The sequence below is a fragment of the Miniopterus natalensis genome, chromosome 1 (assembly GCF_054644295.1).
Source record: "Miniopterus natalensis isolate mMinNat1 chromosome 1, mMinNat1.hap1, whole genome shotgun sequence".
In the NCBI taxonomy this organism is placed as follows: domain Eukaryota; kingdom Metazoa; phylum Chordata; class Mammalia; order Chiroptera; family Miniopteridae; genus Miniopterus; species Miniopterus natalensis.
The window spans coordinates 66,164,528-66,188,246 of record NC_142081.1 but is presented as its reverse complement, the minus strand read 5'-3'; the positions used below and the strand labels follow the sequence as shown (position 1 = coordinate 66,188,246).

At 38.6% G+C, this 23,719-nt stretch overlaps 1 protein-coding gene across 1 annotated transcript; it reads left to right on the top strand.

Annotated features, from left to right (window-relative positions):
• Positions 1–22,452: 22,452 nt before the first annotated feature.
• Positions 22,453–23,391, top strand: LOC107526991 (olfactory receptor 4F17-like). The gene has a single exon (XM_016199618.2). It carries the CDS (start codon positions 22,453–22,455, stop codon positions 23,389–23,391), a length of 939 nt encoding a protein of 312 aa, XP_016055104.2.
• Positions 23,392–23,719: the final 328 nt, after the last annotated feature.

The following is a 23,719-nucleotide window of genomic DNA, read 5'->3' as shown; positions in this document are numbered from 1 at the left end:
AGAAGCAGAGCGCCCCGCTCCCAGCCACGGACTCGATTTCCTCCTAAAATCCTACAGAGCCAGCTTAGGAAAACCACAGAAACATACCTGAGTGGACGGAGTGCGAGTGGGGAGCACTGAAGACACATCACAGAGTCCGGTAGGAGAGGGGGCGCAGGGAGGGGGATCCCCCCTGAAGCCTGTGCTGGGCGCCGAGCCCCGAGGCCTGGAGGCTGCAGAGCTCCCTCCCCTCGGGAGTGCGGACGGCCTCCAAAAGCGGGGACCCCACACCCGGAGCAGAGAGGGGAAGGGGCGCCCCACGCACAGGACAGAAGGGCACAGGGGAGCAGTGAGTCTTGGAAGGGACGGCACCTTCCTAGGAAACAAAGCCTCTGATCGCAGATGGCGCCTTCCTAGGAAACAGCCTCTAATGGCGGCCGGCGCCTTCCTAGGAAACAAAGCCTCTAATGGCGGACGGCGCCTTCCTAGTGAAACAAAGCTTCTAGTGGCGGCTGGGATCGGTGTTTAGTGCTCAGGGTGCCAACCACAGGGAAGGCTGTCCCAAAGTGTGTACCACTGAGTGGTAAGGGACTAGAGGACTGCGCTGAGCACCCGCACACGGGGACCCTCTGCCTCCCTGTGGGGCACTGTGTTGAGCCCCAGAAAGCGCTGAATCTGCGTGGCGCGGGGGAGGGGAGGAGCCCTCCCGTCCTGAGCTCCTGGTGCTGAGAGGCTGGGATCTGTGACCAGCCCTGAGGGGCGCCGTGGTGGCCCGTGAAGCTGCCCCGGCTTTGCTGAAACCAGCGGTGCAGGGAGCTGCAGGGAGCTGACTTGGGTCCCCTCCCGCTGGGGGCCTTGGCGCACAGATGGCGGGACCTTGCAGGGCGGGCTTTCTGCCTGTGTGTTGCTTTGTGCGTTTGTGAGTTTGGTCATGGAACTGGCTCCCACCTTCCCGGCATGCACTGCGAGGACAGACCAGAGGAGGCTGGGATTGGGGTCTGCACAGTAGACTGAGGGGAGGGCCTGGTGAGACCAGCCAACCAGAGCACAGCAGGGAGGGGTGGAGCCCGCCAGCCTCTCCTGCAGCCAGGAGCACAGCCCCCAAGAGGAAAGGGGCGGGTCCCACTCACTGAAGCCCCAGACACCCCCCCAAGGGCACAGTCCTGAGGGAGATGGGAGAGCATCTCACAGGAGGACTTTACAAGAATAAGACGCTCAGGGACTGTTGTTTGGGAACTGGAGGAAATGCTGAAACCCCTGCTGGGGGCTGGGCAGGCAAAGGGCTCACCAGAATGTTTTTTTAATCGAACTCACTGAGCCCAGGCTGCTGAAATGGCCCATACAGAAAAGGCAACAGGCTGAAACCAATCTGAACTTGCAGCAGGCCAGAGCCTGGGGAACTAGAATCAGAGGACAGGGTAGGGACTGAGGAGCTGGCGGTGGAGCAGAGACTAACTCCCGCAGAGTGAGCGCCTAACAGCAACACCTCTAAGGGAAGTAATACCCTGAGCTACACTAGCCAACTTGCACCCTAAAGACTCTACAGAAGACTCTGGAGTAAAACCAGGCAACTACAAAGTTGCAAAGTATTTGTCAAGAGGAGGTGGTCCACGGAGAGCCTCAGATCAACTATCTACCTAACGACACCAGAGCCAAACCTAGATGGCTCCTCACATTGGGTGATACACAAGTACCTCCCAGGAGAACTGAAACTAGCACACAAAACAGTGAGCCTCAGACAGCATAAGCTGCCCAGAAGAAACCCACCTGATTGTCTTTTTTTCTTCGGTTTGGTTTGGTTTGGTTTGGTTTGGTTTGGTTTGGTTTGGTTTGGGGTGTGTGTGTGTGTTTTTAATTTTTTTGTTTTTTCTTTGTGTGTTTGTTTTTTCTCTTTTTTCCTTAAAAAAAAGAAAGAGGAGAAAATTTGTTTTTTCTTCTTTTTAAAATTTTATAATAATTTTTTTTTATATTTTTAACTAAATTTTTTTCTCTTTTTTATAAAAGAATTTTGTCTTGCTTAGCTTGTTTTTAGTTTTCTTTTGTTTATTTGCTTTATTTTGTTTTATCCTTGCTTTTACAATCAAAACTTTCTGGATATTCCTGCTTAATGACTGGGACTTTATCATTATAACCAGGTTTACTGCTTTCCTCTATAGTTTCCACCAAATCTCTTACCAGACTCCCTCCCTGCCTAGGTTATAGTTCTCTCTCTCCTCTCGATCCATTGGCATAACTTTTTTTTTCTTTTTTCTTCTTCTACTTTTCTTTCACTCATTTCTTATCCTCCCTTTTGTCTTCCTGTCTTTTTATTCAATTGTTAGTTTCTCTTATTCTCTTTATTGTATTTTTGGTTTCTCATTTTCAACTATTATCGTATTCCTATTCTCTCCCTTAATTTTTTGCTGGCCCTTCTTTCAGAATCTTTTCTCTGCTTCTTTTATCTCCCAGTAGCTTCTCTATTTTTTACATTTTAGTTTATTATTATTTTCTAAATTTTCACCACTATTAACAATATACATCTCTCTCTCTAAGCGTTACTTTTCTTTCTCTCTTTCCTTTTTTTAAGCATTTTTGTGTGGAGGGGTGTGTGTGTGTTCTCCCTTCACTCTCCCAGTTCCATTTTCATGTGGGTTGTTTTCATTGTGACTGTCAAGATATTTTGTAAGATACCTCTTGTTTCCTGGAAGTTGTGTATTGTCCTGCCTTGCCAGCACCCATACAATAGCTTACACAACGAGGTTGGGGCTGAGACACAGTTAGCCAACCTGAGAGGAGGGTCCTCCCAAGGACTGATCAACGACAATCTAGACCCAACCACAATAGGAGAACATAAAGAAACCACAAAAGGGACACCCACAAGAAGGACATGCCTAGAGCCAAGAGCTCAGAAGTATAAGGAAAACACACCTCTGGGCTACTGGACCCACAAGACAAGATCCCATTCCACAAGACTGGGAGACAGCAGATATATCTAATATATAGATACAAACACTAAGACCTACCAAAATGGGGAGACAAAGAAATAACCCCCAAATTAAAGAAAATGAAATGTCGCCAGAAAAAGATTTGATGAGATGGAGTTAAGCAAGTTATCAGAAATGGAGTTCAGAGGATTGATTATGAAGATGTTCAAGGAACTTAAGAAGACACTAGGTGATAAGATTGAAGACCTTAGTGAAGACATGAAAAAAGAGATACATAACATAAATACAACTCAGACAGAGATAAAGAATGCTGTATCTGATATCAAGAATGCACTGGAAGGAATTAAAAGCAGGCTCAATGAAGCAGAGGATAGAATAAGTGACTCAGAAGACAAGATAGAAAAAAATCACTCAATCAGAGCAGCAAAAAGAAAAAACACTTAAAAAAGCATGAGGACAGTCTAAGGGAGCTTTGGGACAACATAAAGCAAAACAACATTCACATTATCAGAGTGCCAGAGGGGGAGGAAAGAGAGCAAGGGATAGAGAACTTGGTGGAGGAAATGATGATAGAAAACTTTCCTAGGTTGGTGAAGGAGAAAGTCACACAAGTTCAGGAAGCACAGAGGGTTCCAAACAAGAGGGACCCAAAGAGACCCACTCCAAGACGCATCATAATTAAAATGGCAAATGTCAAGGACAAAGAGAAAATATTAAGGGCTGCAAGAGAGAGACAAGCAGTGACCTACAAGGGAACCTCCCATAAGGCTGATAGCTGATTTCTCAACAGAAACTCTTCAGGCCATAAGGGAGTGGCATGAAATTCTCCAAGTAATGAAAAGCAAGAACATGCAACCAAGATTGCTTTATCCAGCAAGGTTATCATTTAAAATCGAAGGTGAAATAAAGAACTTCCCAGACGACAAAAAAAAGGCTAAAGGAGTTCAGTACTACCAAACCAGAACTGCAAGAAATGCTAAAAGGACTGCTTCAAGAAAAAGAAGGAAACCCAGCCGCGCATGGCTGAGCAGTTGACCATCGACCTAGGATCCAGGTGATCAGTGTTTGATTCCCAGTCAGGGCACATGCCCGGGTTGCGGGCTCAGTCCCCAGTTGGGGGCGTGAGGGGGCGGCCGATCAATGATTCTCATCATTGATGTTTCTATCTCTCTCCCGCTCCTTTCCTCTCTCTGAAATCAATAAAGATATATTTTAAAAAGAAAAATAGCAAGAAAAGAAAAAGAAGGAATAGTGAGAGAAAGGTACATCAGCATAAAGGGGAAAAATGGATTAAATAAGTTTATATCAATAGTAACCTTAAATGTAAATGGAATAAATGGTCCAATCACAAGACATAGGGTAGCTTAATGGACAAGAAAATAGCACCCAAATATATGCTGTATACAAGAGACCCACCTGAGAGCAAAAGACTCACACAGGCTAAAAGTGAAGGGATGGAGTAAAATATTCCATGCAAATGGAAAGGAAAAGAAAGCTGGAGTAGCAATTCTTATTTCTGACAAAACAGACATCAAAATAAAGACCATAACAAGAGACAAAGATGGTCACTACATAATACTAAAGGGATCAATCCAACAGGAGGAAATAAGCCTTATAAACATTTATGCACCCAATATAGGAGCCCCTAAATATATAAAAAATTCCTTGGGGGACTTTAAGGGAGTGATTGACAGCAACACAGTCATAGTGGGGACTTTAACACCCCACTGTCAGCACTGGACAGATCATCAAGACAAAAAATCAACAGGGAAACACAGACCTTAAATGACTCACTAGACCTAATGGATTTAATTGACATTTACAGAACATTTCACCCCAAAGCAGCAGAATACACATTCTTCTCAAGTGCACATGAAACATTCTCAAAAATAGACTACATGTTAGGGCACAATGCTAGCCTCTACAAATATAAGAAGATTGAAATCATATCAAGCATCTTCTAGTACCACAATGCCATGGAACTAGAAATCAACCACTATTAAAAAAAAAAAAACTCAAAAATATTCAAACACATGGAGGCTAAATAGCATGTTATTAAAAAATGAATGGATTACCAATGAGATCAAGGAAGAAATCAAACACTTCATGGAAAGTAACAAAAATGAACAGACAACAACCCAAAACCTATGGGACATGGCGAAACCAGTCCTGAGAGGAAAATTCATAGCATTACAGGCCTATCTCGAGAAACAAGAAAAAGATCTGATGAACCATCTAACACAACAACTAAAAGAACTAGAATGAGAACAGCAAGAAAAGCCCCGAGGAAGTAGAAGGAAGGAAATAATAAAGATCAGAGCAGAAATTAATGACATAGAGACTAAAAAAAAAAAAATACTAAAAATCAATGAAACCAAGAGCTGATTCTTTGAAAAGGTAAATAAGATTGATGCACCTTTAGCCAGACTCACTAAGAAATAAAGAGAGAGGACCCAAATAAATAACATCAGAAATGAAAGAGGCGATATAACTGACACCACAGAAATACAAAGGATTGTAACAAAATATTATGAGCAACTTTATGCCAACAAATTGGACAACATTGGGGAAATGAACAAATTCCTAGAATCATACAACCTTCCAAAGCTGAATCAAGAAGAGGCAGAAAACCTGAATAAGTGGATAACAACTAATGAAATTGAAGCAGTAATCAAAAAACTCCCAGCAAACAAAAGTCCTGGACCAGATGGATTTACAGGTGAGTTTTACCAAACATTCAAAGAAGAATTAACACCTATTCTATTCAAACTATTGCAGAAAATTCAAGAGGAGAGAAAACTCCCAAACTCTTTTTACAAGGCCAGCATCATCCTAATCCCAAAGCCAGAAAAAGATACTACAAAGAAAGAAAATTACAGGCCAATATCCCTGATGAACATAGATGCTAAAATCCTCACTAAAATACTAGCAAACTGGACCCAGCAATACATTAAAAAGATCATACATCATGACCAAGTGCAATTTATTCCGGAGATGCAAGGCTGGTACAACATCTGCAAAGCAATAAATATGATACAACACATAAACAAAATGAAGGACAAAAGTCATGATCATATCAATAGATGCAGAAAAAGCATTTGACAAAATCCAGCACCCATTTCTGATAAAACTCTCAGCAAAGTGGGAATAGAGGGATTATACCTCAACCTAATAAAGGCCATATATGACAGGCCTACAGCCAACATCATACTCAATGGTCAAAAACTAAAACCATTTCCATTAAAAACCGGAGCAAGACAGGGATGTCCACTTTCACCACTCTCATTCAACCTAGTACTGGAAGTCCTTGCCATAGCCATCAGACAGGAAGAAAACATAAAAGTTATCCAAATTGGAAAGGAGGAAGTAAAACTGTCATTATTTGCAGATGACATGATACTGTACATAGAAAACCCTAAAGACTCCACCAAAGTACTACTCAATTTGATAAACGAATTTGGCAAGGTAGCTGGATACAAAATCAACATCCAGAAATCAATGGCATTCTTATACACCAACAATGAACCTTCAGAGAGAGAAACTAAAAAAGCAATACCATTTACTATGGCAATTAGAAAAATAAGATACCTAGGAATAAATTTAATCAAGGATGTAAAAGACCTTTACTCGGAAAACTACGTGACACTGAAAAAAGAAATAGAGGAAGATTTAAACAAGTGGAAGAATATACCATGCTCATGGATTGGAAGAATTAATACCACTAAAATGTCCATACTACCCAAAGCAATTTATAAATTCCATGCAATTCCTATTAAAATACCAATAGCATATTTCACAGACCTAGAACAAACATTTCGAAAATTTATATGGAACCAAAAAAGACCCCAATTAGCTGCAGCCACCTTGAAAAAAAAGAACAGAGTGGGAGGGATCACATTACTGGACTTCAAACTGTATTACAAAGGCACTGTAATCAAAACAGCCAGGTATTGGTACAACAACAGGCATATAGATCAATGGAATAGAACAGAGACCCCAGAAATAGACCCACACCGTTATGGTCAGTTAATATTTGACAAAGGAGAAAAGAATATCCAATGGAGTAAAGGCAGTCTCTTTAATAAGTGGTGCTGGGAAAATTGGACAGATACATGCAAAAAAATGAACCTAGACCACCAACTTTCACCATACACAAAAATAAACTCAAAATGGATAAAAGACTTAAATGTAAGTCACGAAACCATAAAAATCCTGGAAGAAAATATAGACAGTAAAGTCACAGACATCCCACGTAGTGGACTTTTTACTGATACATTTCCTAGGCCAAGAGAAACAAAAGAAAAAAAAAAAAAAACATATGGGACTACATCAAACTAAAAAGTTTCTGCACAGCAAAAGAAAACAGCCTCAAAATACAAAGGAACCCCATGGTCTGGGAAAATATATTTGCCAAGGATGTACCTGATAAGGGGCTAATTTCCAAAGTGTACAAAGAACTCACATTACTCAGCAAGAGGAAGACAAACAACCCAATTAAGAAATGGGCAAAGAACTTGAATAGACACTTCTCCAAAGAGGACATACAGATAGCCAAGAGACACATGAGAAAATTCTCAACATCGCTAATCATCAGAGAGATGCAAATTAAAACCACAATGAGGTATCACTTCACACCTGTCAGAATGGCTAACATCAACAAATCAACAAACGACATGTGCTGACGAGGGTGTGGAGAAAGGGGAACCCTAGTACACTGCTGGTGGAAATGCAGACTGGTGCAACCACTATGGAAAACAGTATGGAAGTTCCTCAAAAAATTAAAAATGGAGCTGCCTTTTGACCCAGTGATTCCATTCCTAGAAATGTATCCTAAGAATCCTGAAACACTAATCAGAAAGAATATATGTACCCCAATGTTCATAGCAGCACAGTTTACAATAGCTAAGATCTGGAAACAGCCCAAGTGCCCATCAGTAGATGAGTGGATGAAAAAGCTGTGGCACATTTACACCATGGAATACTATGCAGCTATAAATAAGAAGAATCTTGTACCCTTTGGGACAGTATGGATGGACCTAGAGAAAATTATGTTAAGTGAAATAAGCCAGGCAGAGGAAGACAAACATCACATGATCTCGCTTATACATGGAATCTAAAGAAGTTAATAAACTGATGAACAGAATAGATTCAATGACATGGAAGCATAGATGAGACTGACGAATGTCAGAGGGTTGGAGGAGGGTGGGTGGGTGGAGGGGGAGAGAGTAACCAAAGAATTTATGTGCATATACGCACAACCCAAAGACATGGACAATGATGGGGAGAGGGACTGGGGAGGGGGGTGAGATGGGATGGAACGGGTCATTGGGGGGAAAAGGGACATCTGTAATATTTTAAACAAAAATAAAAATTTTTAAAAAAGGTAACTCAAAATGAATCATATACCTACATGTAAAATGAAAACTGTAAAACTCCTAGAAGATAACATAGGAAAAAACCTAGACAACCTTGGTATTGTGATGTCTTTTTAGATACAATACTAAAGATATAATCTATGAAAAAAATAATTGATAAGCTGGACTTTATTAAAATTAAATTTTTCTGTTCTGGAAAAGACAAGATCAAGAGAATAAGAGAAGCCACAGACTAGGAAAAAATATTTGCAAATGACCCATCAGACAAAGGACTATTATTCAAAATATACAAAGAATCCTGAAAACTCAACAATATGAAAACAAATATTTGATTAAAAAATGGGCCAAGCAGAAAAAAGTATGGTGATTACCAGAGAGAAAGGGGTGTGAGGATAGTAAAGGGGGTCAAATATATGGTGACAGAAGAGGATTTAACTTTGGGTGGTGGGCATACAATGCAATATACAGATGAAATATCATAAAGTGGACATACACTCAAATCCTATATAATTTTATTAACCAATGTCACACCAATAAATTTAATGCAAAAAATAAAAAGACCCAGAATCAAAGTTTAAATCTCAGCTACAACCCTCACAAGTAATTCTTGTGAACACTTAAAATGCTACACTTTAAAACAGCACCCCAAATCCTGGAACAGAAAGAGATTTGAGCCTTTCCTCCTGTCTTCTTGCCAATTGACTGGCAAATAAAGCTCCTTTCTTTTCTCAAAAAAAAGGGGGGGGTCAAAAACCCCAACTGACTCCTCACCAATAAAGATATACAGCTAAAAAATAACTATATGAAAATATGGTCCACATCATATGTGAACAGGGAAATGCAAATTAAAACAACACTGAGATACCACTACACACCAATTAGAATGGCCAAAATCTGGAACACTGACAACACCAAATGCTGACGGGGTTGTTGAGCAACAGGAACTTTCATACATTGCTGGTGGGAATGAAAAATGATACTGCTACTTTGGAAGAGAGTTTGGAAGTTGCATACAAAACTTATCAGACTCTTACCATACAGTCCAGCAATCACTACCAGTAACGGGAAGGAATAAAAAATGTTTATGGGACTATCCCCTTTGCATAAAGCCTCTTGCTTGTTTCTGAATAAAATATTGATACATAGGGCTCACTTTCCCCCACTCACAAATGAGGGCATCTGCAACAATTATGGATGACGTCTTTCTTCCCCAACTCAGTTTATCTACATTTACTATAATAGGCTCATGCTTCCATATTTCCTGCCCTAAATGGAATGTATTTCCCATGTACTCAGCACATGGTTTCACCCAATATATAGGAGATATGCTTACATCTTCCTTCTTTCCTTACCTAATATCATCAACTATCTCTCCTGATAGTTTTGTCTCTTGGGAAAATTAATATGACTCCTAGACTTGGTTCCCAAGAGAAATCAATAAAACGTTGGCTATTAGGGATCTCAGGAGCATCAATGGGTCACTAACACCTAGTGCCACTAATTAACTGTATTCCCAGTGGAAAGAAACATATATTTTTGTCTTGGAGGTGCTTACACTACAAAGAAGGAAACAAAATTATTGAGTTTCTCCAAGTGCTGCTTCACACCCTAGAACAAAACAGGTAGGTCAGAAAAATGCTGCTCATGTTGACTGATACCAAAGCAATCTCTCTCTTCTATTTTCCCTGAACTTTCTGTCTTTCTTTTCCACTTGTCTACTTCCCTTCTCTCTCTAGTTATTCCAGTCCTTTGGGCATTATTCTTGCTATTTTGATTACTAAATTTTATTATGCCTGAAGAAAAAAAATATTTCTAAAAGGATTGACAATTTTTATGTCTCTTTTGGTGAGTAGGTATATCAATCTTGTATTTCACACCACTTTTTTCAACATCTTATATACTTCACAATTCTCACAGTGAGGACCAAATATGTTTATTTCTTGTCATTCTATTCTCACCCATACTCCTAACAGATTACACCAGGAAAAGTGATTCTCTACCTTCACATTGGATTGCTGGAGTTAGTCATTGCCTCAACTTGATATATTAGATAAAGCATTTAATGACATTAGCCAAAGACTGGATCAGAAATTTTAAAAAGAATGACAAGAATGAACATGACATAATATAACTGTTGTCCATCAGTTCTGAAAAGTAGATTTTTAAAAATTAGTGAATATGGTACATCACTAAACAGGACATTGGTAAAATGAGTTTTGAACTGCTTTGCTTCTTTGTGTTTTTAATATTGTGATGGTTATAATAGCTCATGGCCCCTTAGAGGAGGGGAAATTCTCAATCATGAAAGTCAGAAGACCTAAATTCTGATTTTCTGCATTACCTATTTCAAAAGGGTCACACGTTAAAGCCAAAATATCCAGCTGGGATAGCAACCAACTCTTACAGGGTTCTGTCTCCAGAGAATTTCTGATTCTTTAATGCTTTCTAAAAAAGCAAAAGAACTAATTTTTTAATTGATTTGAATGCACTCTTCCCTCATGCTCTAAGCATGAACTCATTATTTTAGAATTAACTAACTAAAAGTTAGAACCAACTCCTAATAAGTCTTAAAACAAAAGATGTGACTTCTTTAAAGATGATAATTCATCACAACTCTAGTAGTATGTAGAGTTACAAGTAAATCTGATTTCACTGCACATTTTTAGCTTTTCTTTATAGACAGATTTCTTCAATCAGTCTTATCTATTATAGAAAAGTACAAGGGAAAATTAGGAAGTATAAAATTTGGTTGGCAAGCTAAAGGGGTAACATATTTTCCCATTATATTCAATGTATGACTTCTTTGTTCCAAAAAACTGGGGTGGACACACTAGGATTCTGTAAAATGCCATCCTTTTACCAATCATTTATATCCCTTAACTCAAAACTCACTCAAATATATTCATTTTTCACTAAACAAAGAAGCATGTACATTGCTTGTTTAAATTTGGTTTAAAACACCTATAATTAGTACTCCTGTAATTATCATTCACTGACTGAGAAATAGAGGTTTAACCAGGGCTAGTGAAAATATAAAACTAGTGCAAAAAATAATTTATCTCTAACTATCACATATATTCATAATCCACTTTCTCCATGAATCTCACAGTATTTTTTTTCCTTTTCTTGCCTCTCTTTCTTCCCTGTTGCTTTTTTATTCTTTTTTTTAAGTAATATTATTACAAACGCATGTCCAACATAGAAAAATACAAAATATAGATAGTCAATCTTTTTAATATTATAATTACCGAACATGTCATTACTCAGATTAATCATCTTAATATGTTCATGCAGATACATATTTTTGCAGCATAGTCATATAAAATCACATAAGACATATTCCTTTGTAACCAATTTTTTTCACTTAATAATTTAGTGGGCATGGCAAATCTAGATGCAAATCTAAATTTGCATCATTTCTAACTGCCACACTCATTTTGGTACGAATCTTATCAATTTCTCCTTTCTGCATACCTTCTCATGTCTTACTACCTCTTTTAAGTGTACTTTTAATTTTTCATTTTAGATTAGATCATGAATGGGCCCAAATATATTTTATAGATAGACATATTCAACCTTTCTACTTAATCTTGTAATGGTTATAATAATAATCACAGATATTCTCTATTTAAAAGTTGTTGGTAACAATTTTACTCACCTTTAAATAGCATTTTAGCAAAACTAAGCTTCAAATATTTGAAGACAAGGTATCATGACCATTATCTTTGACTTTCTGTAGCCCTGTAGTTTTTACATGCTCTTAATGTATCCTGATTAAATATTTTATTTCAGTAAAGATAACATTATTTCTCAGTTTTATCTTTGAATTGCCAATCCTTAATCCTAGAACAGAGCTCAAAAGTGCTCCCAATCCTAGCAAAGTAGTAAAAAGCCTTCTTTCTGCATCTTCTGATACTCTTTCTTTGGGACTTAGAATTTCACTTGATTTAAAATGATCTTAATTCTCCAAGTGACTGCTTGCAATCACAAGTATTGGAAACTTTCCAAAGAGTAATCCTTTTCATTTTAATGCTACCATCCCCCTTAAATTTAACATTCTTCCCTCATTGGCTGGTTACTATTCTATGTGTGATTAATACCCGAGACTTCTCTGATGTGAAGTAAAAGAAAATCAGAGAGTATGTTCTCCTAGAGTATGTATTGACAAAAGTGGCAAAGAGTGTGAACATTCAAAAGATGGTTAAGTATTCATGACATGAATATTTTTTGTTGAATATATATGGACAAGACTGAAGAAGTCAGAATTATTGAACAATAAGCATGGTAATGAAGCACTCTGTCAGGAGAATATTACTCTTTGCTCCTAATTTCTCCACCTTACCTGACATATTCCCATAATTATTTTCTTGTCTCTCTGCTCTAACATCTTTTTTAATTAAATTTATTGGGGTGAATTGGTTCATAAAATTATGTTTCAAGCGTACAATTCTATAACACATCTGTATGTTGCATTGTGTGTTTACCATCCAAAGTCACATCTCCTTCTGTCACCATATATTTGAACCACTTTACCCTTTACTAGCCTCCACCACCCCCTTTCCCTTTGGTGCCCGCCATACTGTTGTCTGTGTCTATGAATTCTTGTTTGTTTGCCTTGTTTGTTCTTTTGTTGTGTTCAGATTTATATCCGACACGAGTGAGATCATATGGTTCTTGACTTTTTCTGTCTAACTTATTTTGCTTAGTATGATATCCTCAAGATTCACCCATGTTGTCACGAATGGCAGTATTTTATCTTTTCTTATGGCTGGGTAGTATTCCATGTATATATATACATATATACCACATCTTCATTATCCAGTCATCTATTGAGAGACACTGGTTGTTTCCATGTCTTGGTCACCATAAATGTTGTGGTGAACATAGGGGGTCATATACTTTTGTGCATAAATATTTTCAGATTTTTCAGGTACATACCAAGAATGGGGTTTGCTGGGTCATATGGTAACTCTACTCTTTTTTTAAAAAAAAAAAATTATATTTATTGTTGAAAGCATTACAGGTATCAAATCCCCCCCCCCATTGACCCCCTCCACCTCACTCCCACCCACTCCCCAGGTCTTTACCCCATTATTGTCTTTGTCCATGGGTTGTGTATATATGCACATAACATCTTTGGTTAATCTCTTCCCACCCTCCACCCCCCCTTCTCTCTTCCCTCTGAAATATGATGGTCTGTTGCATGCTTCAATGTATCTGGGTCTATTTTGTTTGTCATATTCTTTTGTTCATTGGCTTCTTCTTAAAGAAGACCCTTCAACATTTCATTTAGTACTGGTTTGGTGGTGATGAACTCCTTTAGCTTTTTCTTACCTGTGAAGCTCATTATCTGACTTTCCCTTCTAAATGATAGCTTTGCTGGGTAGAGTCATCTTGGTTGTAGGTTCTTGCTTTTCATCACTTTGAATATTTCTTGCCACTCCCTTCTGGCCTGCAAGGCTTCTGTTGAAAAATCAACTGACAGTCATATGGATGCTCCCTTGTAGGTAGCTAACTGCTTTTCTCTTGCTGCTTTTAAGATTCTCTCTTTGACTTTAACCTTTGGCATTTTAATTATGATGTGTCTTGGTGTGGGCCTCTCTGGCTTCCTCTTGTTTGGGACTCTCTGTGCTTCCTGGACTTATAAGTCTATTTCTTTCACCAGGTAGAAGTTTTCTGTCATTATTTTTTCAAATAGGTTTTCAATTTCTTGGTTTCTTTCTTCTCCTTCTGTCATTCCCGTAAGACAAATGTTGCGCCACTTGAAGTTGTCCAGAGACTCCTTATACTATCTTCATATTTCTGGATTCCTTTTCTTTTTGCTCTTCTGGTTGGGTGTTTTTTGTTTCTTCATATTCCAAATTGCTGATTTGATTCTCAGCATCCTCTACTCTACTGTTAATTCCCTGTAAATTATTCTTCATTTCAGTTCATGTAGTCTTCATTTCTGATTGGTACTTTCTTATGTTATTGATGATCTTAATAATTTCCTTAATAGTCCTACTAAGATCCCTGAGCATTATAACCATTATTTTGAACTCTGTATCTAGTAGCTTGCTTGGTTCTATTTCATTTAGTTCCTTTTCTAGAGATTTCTTCTGTTCTTTCCTTTGTGACATGTTTCTTTTCCTCCACATTTGGCTGCTTCCAGGCGTTTGTTTCTATGTATTAGGTAGAGCTGCTATATCTCCTGGAATTGGTAGACTGGCTTTGTCTAGTAGGTTCCCTGTAGGGTCCAGTGGTTCAACCTCCCCAATCACCTGAGTGGGCCTTCTAGGTGCTCTCCTGTGTGGGCTGTGGGCACTGTCTTGTTGTAATTGAGCCTTGGTTGCTGTTGGCATCACTGGGAGGAATTAATCCCCAGGGAAATCAGCTGTGAGGACCAGCTGCAACTACAGCCAGAGAGCTGCTGTACTGGAGACACAACTATGGAGTAGGATATGCTTCAATGGGGCTTTGGTGCTCACCGAGGATGCCCCTTGAATGTGTCACTCATGGATGTGGTAGGGTTGTAATCCAGCATGGTCAAAGCTGACCACCATGTGCACTGTCTCTGGGGCTCCTGGGCGGTGCAAAGTCAGCCTCTGCCTGTGCCCTGCCCAGGGCCACCCAGCATGATCTTCACAGCAATTCGTACATGGCTGCTACTTGTGCTGAACTTGGAGGTGTCCAGGAGAGGCCAAGCTATGAACCAATGCAGGCTGCCACTAATGCTGTGCCTGGGGCACTTATTAAGAGGTATGAGGAATGCTGAGGCCAGCTGCTGCTTGTTTGAGAGATTTAGGAAAGTCCTAAGCATGAGGCTAGAGAGGCCACTTGCATAGAAAACCACTGGAAATGGCTTAGATGAGATTGCAAGTAGGGAGGGGCAGGGTCTCCTGGAATCACCAGGGTGGGGGGAAAGGTGTGAGTCAGGTTGATGGAGATTCAGATATGGCACCTTCCTGCCAGCACCTTGGGGGAAGGGCTCATCAAAGGAACAATGGCCTCTGCCAGCTCTTCTGTCTGGGAGAAAGCTGCCTCTCCAGCTCTTTCCCTGATTCCAGGTAAGTTAGTTCCTCCCTGAATGTTCCAGGTTCCTTTCAAGCTGCTGTCCAGCACTAGAGCTCAGAGGGAGTGCTTCTGAGTAAGTCTGTGCACAGGCCCTTTAAGAGAAGCTGCCTGGGACTCCAGCAACCTCCTTGTCCCTTAGCCCCAATCCCCTCTGATTTTTATAGCCTTAAGTTGTGGAGACTTCTCAGCACTGGAACCCTGGGCAAGGGGGCCTGATGTGAGCTGGGACCCCTTGCTCCTCCAGGAAACCTCCACGTGCAAGATATTTCTCCCAGTTTTAAACTGCCCACCAGGTATAGGACCTCGGCCACCTCTCTGCAATTCAGCCCAGATTCCGCCCTGCATCTGCACCCCTCCTACTAGTCTCAGTGTGCTTCTTCAGTTCCCTGGTTGTAAGACTTCTGTTAAGCTAGATTTCAGGAGGTTCTGAATGATGGTTGTTTTGTATTTTAGTTGTAATTTTGATGTGGTTGTCGGAAACAGCGGGTACCACTGTTACCTATGCCGACATCTTGTCTCTCCTGGTAACTCTATTCTTAATTTTTTTAGGACACTCCTTAATGTTTTCCATAGTGGCTGTACCAGTTTACATATCCACCAGCACTGAATGACGGTTCCTTTTTCTCCACAACTTGTCCAACAACTTGTCTTGTTGATAATAGACATTCTAATAGGTCTGAGGGTGATATCTCATTATAGTTTTGATTTGCATTTCCATAATAGTGAATTTGAGCATCTTTCCATTTATATATCTGTTGGCCATGTATGGTCTAACTTCTGATTATCTCATTTTTCCTGTTTGTTCATCTTCTTTTTACCTGCCCTCTCTGTATGTTTTCTAACTTCCTATTTTGGCACTAGCAACATATTTCCCACAAAATCACTGATAGGCAAACAATGTATCAGTGTTTAGTACTAGTATCTCTTAATTCTTCCTTATTTTATACCATCAGAATTTTTCAGATTCTTCTCTATTGATTGAATAAATAGATGGAGCAAATGACTCTATGGTATTGCCACTTGTATCAGTTGGACTTTCAAATGCATGGGAGATAGATGTTTTTCTTTTTTGGTTCTTTCCTGTGTTCTACATGGGAATTACCCTAGAAAACCTCTTCATTGTGTTCAAGGTAATTATTGACTCTCATATATGCACCCCCCCATGTACTTTCTATTGGTCAACCTCTCTCTTCTTGATCTAGGTCTTCCCTCTGCCATGACACCCAAAATGATATCTGATATTTTCACTGACTGCAACATAATTTATTTTCCAAAATGCATAATATACTCTCTGGAAGATGGTTGCAAAGTAGGTGGAAGCTACACCCTCTGAGAACCAAACTAGAATTACAACTAAATTAAAGAACAATCATCTTGAATACCCAACTGAAGACTAATCAAGAGGCAGAAGAGGAGTCTTCTCACAGAAGATTTACAGAAGAAGCCATGTCAAGACTGGTAGAAAGAGTGGAGACACGAAAAGGAGAACTCTCCAGAAAAAGAGTTAAATGAAATGGAGGTAAGCAATTTATCAGATAAAGAGGTCAAAGTAATGGTTATAAGGATGCTCAATGAACTTAGTGAGAACTACAAGAGCATAAAAAAAGACATAGAAACCATAAATAAGGGCCACTCAGAAATAAAGAATACAATATCTGACATAAAGAATACACTGGAAAAAATAAACGACAGGTTGGATGAAGCAGAGGATCAAATCAATGATTTGGAAGACAAGGTAAAAAATCAGAGCAGCAAAAAAAATTTTTTAATTAGAATAGTTTAAGGGATCTTTGGGACAACATAAATCATAACAATATCCACATCACAGGGATACCAGAGGAGAAAAGAGGGAGAAAGAGATCAATTTGAAGAAATATTGACTGAAAACTTCCCTAACATGATGAAGGGAAAAAACCATACAAGTCCTTGAAGTGAAGAGAGCCAAAGGAGATGAATTCAAAGAGGCCCACATCCAGACACATCATAATTAAAATAGCAAAGTTAAAGACAAAGAGGATCTTAAAAGCCACAATAAAAAGACATTCAGTTACCTACAAGGGAGCTCCCATAAGACTGTCAGATGATTTCTCAAAAGAAACTTTGCAGGCCAGAAAGAACTGGCAAGAAATATTCAAAGTGATGAAAAGCAAGGACCTACAACCAAGACTACTTTATCCAGAAAGGTAATTATTTAAAATTAAAAGAGAAATAAAGAGTTTCTCAGACAAGAAAAAGCTAAAGGAATTTGTTACCTCCAAATAAGTATTACAAGAAATGTTAAAGGGCCTGCTTAATGATAAATAGAAGAAGAAAAAGAAGAGAAAAAAACATAGAGGAACATAGTTAAAAGAATAAAATGACAATGAATACGTATCTATCAATAATCACTTTAAATGTAAATGGCTTAAATATTCCAATCAAAAGACAGGGTAGCTGAATGGACACAATAGCAAGACCCATGTTTATGCTGTCTACAAGAGGCCCACCTCAGAACAAAAAACACACACACTCTAAAAGTGAAGGGATGGAAAATGATATTTCATGCCAACAGAAATGAAAAAAATCTTGGGCAGCAATACTTATATTTGACAAAATAGACTTTAAAACAAAGGCTATAGTAAGCGATAAAAGAAGGACACTACATAATGATATAGTGAGCAATTCAACAAGAAAGTATAACCCTAGTAAATATTTATGCACCTAACATTGGAGAACCTAATATGTAAAGCAAATGTTGATGGACATCAAGGGAGTGGTTAACAGTAATACAGTCATAGTGGGGAGATTTTTAACATCCCATTGACATCAATGGATAGATCTTCCAGATGGAGAATCAAAAAGGAAACTGAGGCCTTAAATGACACACAAGGCCAGATGGATTTTGTTGTATCTTCAGAGCATTTTAATTCCAAAGCAGCAGAATATACATGCTTTTCTAGTGCACATGAAACATTTTCTAGGATAGAGCACACATTATGACACTAAACAAGTCTCAATAAATATAATAAGATTAAAATCATATCAAGCAACTTCTCTGATCATAATGGTATGAAACTAGAAATCAAACACAAGAAAAAACTGGAAAACTCAAAGACATGGAGACCAACATGCTACTAAACAATGAATGGGTTAACAATGAGATGAAGGAAGAAATCAAAAGGTACCTTGAAACAAATGAAAATCAAAACACAACCCATAATTTGTGGGATACAGAAACGCAGTCCTAAGAGGGAAATTCATACCATTACAGGTCTATCTCAAGAAACAAGGAAAATCTCAAACACTCTAACTTTACACTTCAAGGAACTAGGAAAAACCAACAATAAAAATGCCCAAAGTGAGTGAAAGAAAGGAAATAATAAAAATTAGAGCAGAAAAAAAATATATAGAGTGAAAAAACACACACACACACCCATACAAAAGATCAATGAAATGAAGAATCAGTTCTTCAAAAAGATAAAAGAGACTGAAAAACTTTTAACGAGACACATCAAGAAAAAAAGAGAGACTACCCAAATAAATAAAATCAGAAATAAAAGTAACAACTGACAACAAATAAATACAAAGGCTCTTAAGAATATATTATGAACAACTATATGCCAAAAATTGGACAATCTGGACAAAATGGATAAATTGCTAGAAACATACAATCTTCCAAAACTGAATTTTTTGCATTATAAAGAATCTCATATAGAGTTTTGTCTTGGGTGGGTATTAGTTACAGAAATGAAAGCTAAACTCTCTGAGTTTCTCTCCTCCTAAAAATACACATCCTGTGACTGAACAGACAGGTAGGAAAGATGCTTTTAAATTACAAAACTGCCTCTGTCATGTTTAGTTGTCTCTCTCTAGCCCCCACAACTCCTCTTTAATTTCTGCTCTTCTGCAAAATATTTGTCAGAAATGTTCTCCTTTTTGAAATGCTTTTTTTCTTTTATTCTATACCATCTCTCTCTTATTCTAAAATTTTAATCATTGAATTGCACTGTCTCATAAAATTAATTCTAAACACACACATACATTTTTAGTTGGTCTCCTTAATGTAAAGATTTTTCAAGATTCACATGTTACTGACTCTCTTGCTCTCCAATTTTAAACTTTATTTTTCATTGTGTAAAACAGCCATCTGGCCTCAGCTATTCCCACCCTGTCTGACAACCAAATTCTGGGGGGGTTTTGTTTTTGTTTTTGTTTTATTTTTAAATCTATCTTCATTGACTTCAGAGAGAAGAAGGGTGAGGGAGAGAGAGAGATAGAAACATCAATGATGAGAGAGTTGTCATTGATCAGCTGTCTCCTGCAACTTGGGCATGTGCCCTGACTGGAAATCGAACGCGATATCCTGGATCCTAGGTCAATGCTCAACTGCTGAGCCATGCCCAGCCGGGCCCAAATTCTGTTTTAAATCAGAGGAAAATAATCTCTATCCTTGACCTCCAGGATTCTGATGTGGTTCTCTCTCCTTCAGTATTACTTTCCTCCACATTTGAAGGTTCTAGCCAATGCCTAATCTGAGAAGATGTGCTCAGGTTCAAAAAGATTTTGGCCCCATACCAGGGGGTGGTACAGAGGAGCTGGTGGTTATAGGTTTTGAAATGGAACTGTTCAACGATTGGCCAGGTTGTTTGAAGAAATAGGTAAGGGGATAGGAAAGAGCAATATTCAATGAAAAAGAAATAGGTGGTGTTTTTTTAGAAATAGAAGACCAATTTTATTTTAAATGAAATAAGTACTCAGGGATAAATAAGGCCCTTTCAATTAGGTTATGGTGATCTTATCAAATATAAACAATTCTAAATTTTTTCATGACTTTCTCTATTAAGAAGGTGTAGAGCATTGTCAAGGGTGACCATTGGACTGGAAGTTAGGTTGACTTCCAGTTCAGGCTCTGTGAACATATTGCTGTAAATACACTGGCTAGCCATTTAACCTCACTGGGTTGATTCTCTACCTGTAGAATGAAGTAACTGAGGTAATCTCAAAGTTCTTTCCCACTTCTATACAAATCTATAATTCTAATCCTTTTTGGGGGAGGGGAGTTAATATGTATCTACATGTCTCCCCCCACCCTGAATGACTGACAAAACTTAAGTCTCCCACAGGAAAGATGGCAGATTCTATCAGGACCTAGTTTCTAAAGTACTCCTGGGAGCCTCACAAAGTCACCAGTGTTTCCTAAGATGGCAGAGAAACAAAGCGTGTGGTCTTTTTTTCCAAGCAAACTCTTATGTCATCAGGATTTTTTCAACAATGATACATATTAATTTCAGATGTAACAGAAGGGTGGGTGGACTTTCTTCACTTATCTAAACACTAATATATATATATATATATATATATATATATATATATATATATATATATATATATATATACACACACACACACACACACACACACACACACATACATATAACTGGGTTATTTCCAGGAAGTACAAGCTTGTAGAGAAAATATTATTAAATTCAATTTCTCTATATGTTTGTGAGGGCTACTCTTTTGCTTCTTATATGAACAATTTTGTATCCATTTCTAAAAAATTCATTCAACAAATATTTCTTGAGCTTTTTCTATGTGTTAGTCACTGTTTAAGGCAGGTGTTTGTTGGACAAAGCAGAAAGGGTTTCTAAATAATGAACTTTAACATAGGTAAAATACTGTCTGGAAGCTGAAGGGATGTTTTTAATCAATTGCTTCTTAATATTTTAGAGGTGACTTACCTGTCAGGTGAATCATTATGTCCAGGGTCTTTTGTTGTTCCATATAAATTTTTAAAATATTTGTTCTAGTTCTGTGAAAAAAACCGTTGGTGTCTTGATAGGAATTGCATTTAATCTATAGATTGCTTTGGTTACTATGGATATTTTAATCTTGTTAATTCTTCCTAACCATGAACACAGCATACACTTCTGCTTATTTGTATCTTTTTCAATTTCTTTCTTCAGTTCTTTTAATTTTCTGAGTACAGGTCTTTTACATCCTTCATTAAATTTATTCCTAGGTATATTTTATGCAATTATAAATGAGATTGTTTTATTAGTTTTCCTTTCTGATAGTTTATTATTGGTGTATACAAATGCAACTGAATTCTGTATATTTATTTTGTATCCTGCTACTTTACTGAATTCATTTATCAGTTCTTGTAGTTTTGGGTTGGTTTGTGGTTTTTTTTGGTGGGGCTAGTGGATCTCCTGTGAGGGGTAGGCACCAGCCAGGGTCATGGGAAAGTGGAGGGAATGGCCCCCACCTTAAAGCCACACAACTCAGTCACTGACACCCCCTTATTCTACCTCTACATCCTAGCCCAGGCAGCTGACTCCTCAGCAGGGTGTAAGCTCCACAGGGTAGATGACTGGGAGTCCAGAGGGTGGGGCTATTTCATTCCTTCAGGCTGATGCTGTATGGGGGAGCACTCCATCCAAGAAAGATGGCATCTGTGGTGTAGGACAGGGGCATGGCACAGAGATCCTGGCAGCTGCCCCTTCAGCTCTCTCCCCAGAGCCACAAACCCAGTCTCCTGTCTCACAACTCTAGTCCACTCATCCTCACTCCCCTAGAGCCCAGGATGAATGAACAAGATTTTGTGAGCTGACCTTTTAAGAGAGTGCCTGTTTCTCTAGTGGACTCTCATCTTTCCCTGGTGGACAGAATCCCCACTGCTTTTAACAACCAGATATGTGGGTGCTTCTTCTAGGCTCTGGCGCTCTGGGCTGGGGAGCTTGGCTTGGGGTTGAGACCCCATACTTCCCAGGGAGAACCTTTGCAGCTGAGATATCCCTCCAGAATCCCAATGGCTACCCTTGGGAACTGAGTCATTTTCACACCTCCACCCTTCCTACCTGTCTCAATGTGGCCTCTTCTTTAAATCCTTGCCTATAAGACCTCTGAAGCTAGTGTTCAGTTGGTTATTCAGGCTGATTGCTCTATATTTTAGTTATAATTCCAGTTTGATCTTGGGAGGAGGTAAGTGTAACATCCACCTACTCCACTGCCATTTTGGATCCCCTTACTAACCAATTTTAAATTATCAACATTGAACAAATTTTATTCAGTATCTTAAAAATCGATATATTTTTTCTTTTCTTTCAGATCACTTCAGAGTCTTCCATCTTTATAAATCAATGGACCAAGTAAATGGCTCTGTGGTAACTAAGTTTGTGTTACTGGGACTTACACAAACCTTGGGAATGCAGTCTTTTCTTTTTCTTTTATTCTCTTTAGTCTATGCGGGAATTATCCTGGGAAACCTCTTCATTGTGTTCACAGTAATTTTTGATTCTCACTTACATTCCCCCATGTATATTCTGCTGGCCAACCTATCACTCATTGACCTGGGCCTTTCATCTACCACAGTTCCCAGGATGATATCTGATCTTTTCAGTGACTGTAAAATCATTTCCTTCCACAGTTGCATGATACAAATGTTCTTTATTCATGTTATGGGAGGAGTGGAGATGGCACTGCTCATAGCCATGGCATATGACCGTTACACTGCAATCTGCAAACCTCTCCACTATCTAACTATTATGAGTCCCCAAATGTGCATGCTTTTGATAGTGGCTGCTTGGATCATTGGAGTGATTCATGCAGTGTCTCAGTTTGTTTTTGTCATAAATTTACCTTTCTGTGGCCCTAATAATGTGGGGAGCTTTTATTGTGATTTTCCTAGGGTAATTAAACTTGCGTGCATGGACACTTACAGATTAGAATTTGTGGTCACTGCCAACAGTGGCTTCATATCTACGGGAACTTTCTTTTTCTTAATTATGTCATATATCTTTATTCTGGTCACTGTCAGAAATCATTCTTCAAAGGATTTGTCCAAAGCATTCTTCACTCTGTCAGCTCACATCACTGTAGTGGTTTTATTTTTCACTCCATGCATGTTTCTCTATGTGTGGCCTTTCCCAACCAAGTCCTTGGATACATTTTTTTCCATTGTGGACTTTGTTGTCACCCCTGTCTTAAATCCTGTCATCTATACTCTAAGGAACAGAGATATGAAAGTGGCAATGAAAAGATTGACTGGAAAAGTTGTAAGTTCTCGGGAGATGATGTGACAGATTTTATTGATAAGAGCACAAGATGAATATTATGGACTAAAAGGACACTTGTGATTACCATAAACACTATGAAATATGTACAATTTCATCATTGCCTTGGAAAAACTGAAAAGTACCCTTGTGATTGCCATAAACACTATGAAATATGTACAATTTCATTATTGCCTTTGAAAAACTGAGAGGTCTACAGAAAAAGAGGTATTAAATCAAAGAATTTTATTTTCAGATGGAGTTGCAATTTTTGTTAGTTATAAAAAATAGTGTTATGTATTTCAATTTAACCTACAAAACTAAATTGTAGTTACCGTCTATGACTACAATTTTC